We start from the raw sequence: 3,324 nt of genomic DNA, 5'->3' as shown, positions 1-3,324 counted from the left end.
ATCTTGGAGGGTCCTTTTGAAGCAAGATCTTAACAATGTGTGCAACCGAATAAAGGATACCAACAAGGTTCAGATTCTGCTAGAGTGGATTCTTAATAATCTATTTAAAAAATTATGATGTCGCCAAAAGAGGTTATTGGGTAGTGTTTCTAGCTTTGTTCTCGTTTTGTAATGAACCTTGTATATATTTTGATAATGAGAAAATCATGGTAGAATTGTTCTACGGTCAGTGTTTAAACAATAAAATAGCAAGGCCGCTTGGAATCTCATAACATTGATACACTTAAAATTACAGACAAGTAAAGTGGAAAGGCAAATCACATCACTCTCCGAGATGGACAGACATGTAGCAGTACTAGTGAGTAGTGACAAATAAGTGTAGCATATCGATCAATCACACTTCGTAAAACAAAAATGCGAGCCACTAGCCCTTCTGGCGGCTAATGCTGGTGGGTCGTGTGCTTGGAAAGCAGAAATTTCACGGACAACAACACGAGATTCCTAGCAGAAAACCTCCATTTCGACGGGGCCGTAGTGCGTGCGTCGTGGACGACGATGACCTACGTCTTCTCATGTCAGGGCACAGATTATTGCAGTTCCCAGTCCATCAAACTGCACTAGCCGATCCACCTCCACGTCCGTTGGAGGCCGACCTCATCCCATCATCATCTCCGGCGGCGGCAGCAGCTCCTTGCACGACGCTCGCGCCGTCTGGTCTCTTGGAGGCCACCGGCAGCGCCGCCTTGGCGTCCGCTTCCTGCTCCTGCGTCTCCTTGTGCTTGCCCCAGAGCACGGCGTAGAGCCCGACCACGATCACCACGGCGCCCAGCACGGCCCCGAGGTATATCTTCTCGGACAGGATGAAGGACCCCATGACGGCCACGATGATCATCATCAGCGGGCTGAACGCCGACGCGAACACCGGCCCCGTCTTCTGGATCACCAGCCCCTGCACGTAGTACGCGATGCTCGACGTCACGATGCCCTGCAAAATACCACCAAAACCGGTTAAGAAATGGTAATGGAAGAGATCATGTCGTACAATGGTAAGTGATCGTACCGCGTAGGCGGCGGCGAGGAGATTCATGTCGAAGCCGATGGTCCAGACGGAGACGCGGCGCTCCATGACGAAGGTGACGGCGATCGCTTGGAGGGTGCCGATGAAGCAGATGAGGGTGGTGAGGGAGAGCTGGGCGGTGTACTTCTTGATGGTGTGGGTCTGCAGGATGAAGAGCGAGGCCCAGGCGAGGGTGGCGATGATGATGAAGAGGGAGCCCAGAAACCACTCCCTCGCGGTGGGGTCGACACCGGCGGCACCCGGGGCCTCGACGCCGCTGGGCTGCGCGTGGCCGTTGGTCCATGGCAGGTGCATGAGGGGGCCCTTGTAGAGCGTCATGAGCATCGCGCCGGCCACGGTCACCACCGTCCCGAAGATTTTGGCCTGGCACCGCACCTTCTTCAACTCTATCTTCTCCATCCTATGTACCAAACGTCATGCACAACGTTAGCAATGGTTTCTCGTTCCACGTGCGCATGGATATGCATATGATGCACGGCACCCAAAGTCAGTAAGCTGGTAGTGAAATTGCACCTGAAGATCACCGCCATGACGAAGGTCATCGCCGGCAGGATGTTGCTCATCGCGCAGGCGAACGTCGGGCCGGTGTACTTCAGCCCCACGTAGTAGAAATTCTGATCGATCACCGGTCTGCAGTAAAGAAATCAAGAACAGGGGTAAGATGGGCGTGGCATTCGAGACATGCATCTTCAGATGATTTTTGCAGGTAGCTAGGCATGCACTAACCCGAGCAGCGCAAGGACGAAGATTTGGAAGAAGATGGACCACGTCATCTTCGGCCTCACCTTCCTGCCGTTTCATGTCAAGTTTCACAAGTTAGATAAAAATACCACTAATACATGTGGGCTAGCAAAGATCTATATATGATCAAGTGTACACTAGTAATTGAATAGCTAGCTAGCTATACCTCTCGATGAAGAGAGCGAAGGGTGCAATGGCGAGTGTGGCGAAGGCGTGTCGGTACACGACGAGCACGTAGTGGCTCATCCCGCCGTTGAGGGAGACCTTGGTAAGGACGTTCATGCCGGCGTAGCCGAACTGCAGCGAGATCATGGCGATGTAAGGCTTGGCCTTCTCCATGAAACCACCACAGAAAGCCATGGCGATGGACGACCAAACTGTTCCTTGTTTCAGCTTTCCCTAGCTAGCTTCTTGTTTTGTGAAAGGTGGCAATGGCAGGGCCGCGTGTATTGAGAACTCAAAGATGGAGTGAAGCAAGCGAGTGTGAGCTGGAATGGAAGAGGCTTGGCCAGTATATATAGGGGTTAGGGGTGGGGAGGGGGGGATAACTTGCACCATTATTTGGGTGACACTACATCTGAGTAACGTGGGTCCAAGGTGACGAGATGGCATCGTATATTCCAGAAGTGTAGCATGCAGGAGCACAGCGGATCCGATTCGAAATAGACCACAAGCACAGCTGATCCGTTTAATTAGTGGCTGCCGAGTGGAATTCCTCCCGCCATTTTTTTAGGTTAAAAGAGGGAGCAGAAGAATCTTTTCTTGCTAATGGGCGCAACGTACGTGGAGCAGTGAAAACGTTTGTATAAGATTCTGAATGTGACGGCGTACTGCCTGAACTTAGCTGAACTAACAGTGCATCCTCTCTCGGTTTTTTTTTTGTGTGCATCTGGTGCTTAATTAACTATGCAAAGCTTTAAGCTGCGTGATGATGATCAGCGTCATTTGTATGGAATATGTATGGTGCTGCGTGGAGAATATTGGCACCGGCACGTGGCTTATGGTTAGTGGGCGTGGGCAGACCTCCAATACTTCCATATTACAGAAGTTGCGGTTTTTCAGATTACATTGAAGGTATGAATCCAGTGGACTTGAGGGGGCCAAATACTATTTTTTTTTCTTATCTCTAATCCCTCTAAAAATACCCCTAAAAAAGAGCCCTCTAAAAGTATCCCTTCATACATTTTCCTAAGGCTGGGGGCGCCACAGCCCCCATAAGCACACATAGCTCTGCCACTGTAAATCTATAAAATTTGGTTAAAAATTATGAACTTGTGCACCTGTGTGCTGCAAATAATAATTCTATGTTTATAGCTATCTTCAGATCCTAGATAACAAGGTGTCCTCTTCCTGGCACACGCACAAATTACTACCGATTCTTTTTTGCTTCAACTCACACTCCACAACATGTGTGGCAACCGTGTATGGCTATTGTTGTTTCACCTCTGTTGTGGTACCACACTTTCTTAACATACATAATATGGGTCATCTGTTGCTAAATCTTG

General features: G+C 49.8%; 1 protein-coding gene across 1 annotated transcript; it reads right to left on the bottom strand.

The window, feature by feature from the left end:
* Nucleotides 1–244: 244 nt before the first annotated feature.
* Nucleotides 245–2,295, bottom strand: LOC119348788 (WAT1-related protein At5g07050-like). Its single transcript, XM_037616777.1, has 5 exons — nt 1,986–2,295; nt 1,805–1,867; nt 1,592–1,708; nt 1,061–1,478; nt 245–985 (listed from the first exon to the last, which is right to left on the bottom strand). Exons 1-5 carry the CDS (start codon nt 2,177–2,179, stop codon nt 608–610), a joined length of 1,170 nt encoding a protein of 389 aa, XP_037472674.1. The 5' UTR covers nt 2,180–2,295; the 3' UTR covers nt 245–607.
* Between the last annotated feature and the right edge of the window lie 1,029 nt (nt 2,296–3,324).

The sequence above is a fragment of the Triticum dicoccoides genome, chromosome 1B (assembly GCF_002162155.2).
Source record: "Triticum dicoccoides isolate Atlit2015 ecotype Zavitan chromosome 1B, WEW_v2.0, whole genome shotgun sequence".
In the NCBI taxonomy this organism is placed as follows: Eukaryota; Viridiplantae; Streptophyta; class Magnoliopsida; order Poales; family Poaceae; genus Triticum; species Triticum dicoccoides.
This window is presented reverse-complemented; position numbering and strand designations above follow the sequence as displayed.

Coding starts and splice junctions, on each gene's coding strand:
- LOC119348788 (XM_037616777.1), bottom strand. CDS start 2,179: ATGGCTTTCTGTGGTGGTTTCATGGAGAAGGCCAAGCCTTACATCGCC. Junction 1,868..1,985: donor TTCGCTCTCTTCATCGAGAG/GTATAGCTAGCT, acceptor ATGAAACGGCAG/GAAGGTGAGGCCGAAGATGA. Junction 1,709..1,804: donor TTCGTCCTTGCGCTGCTCGG/GTTAGTGCATGC, acceptor TCTTTACTGCAG/ACCGGTGATCGATCAGAATT.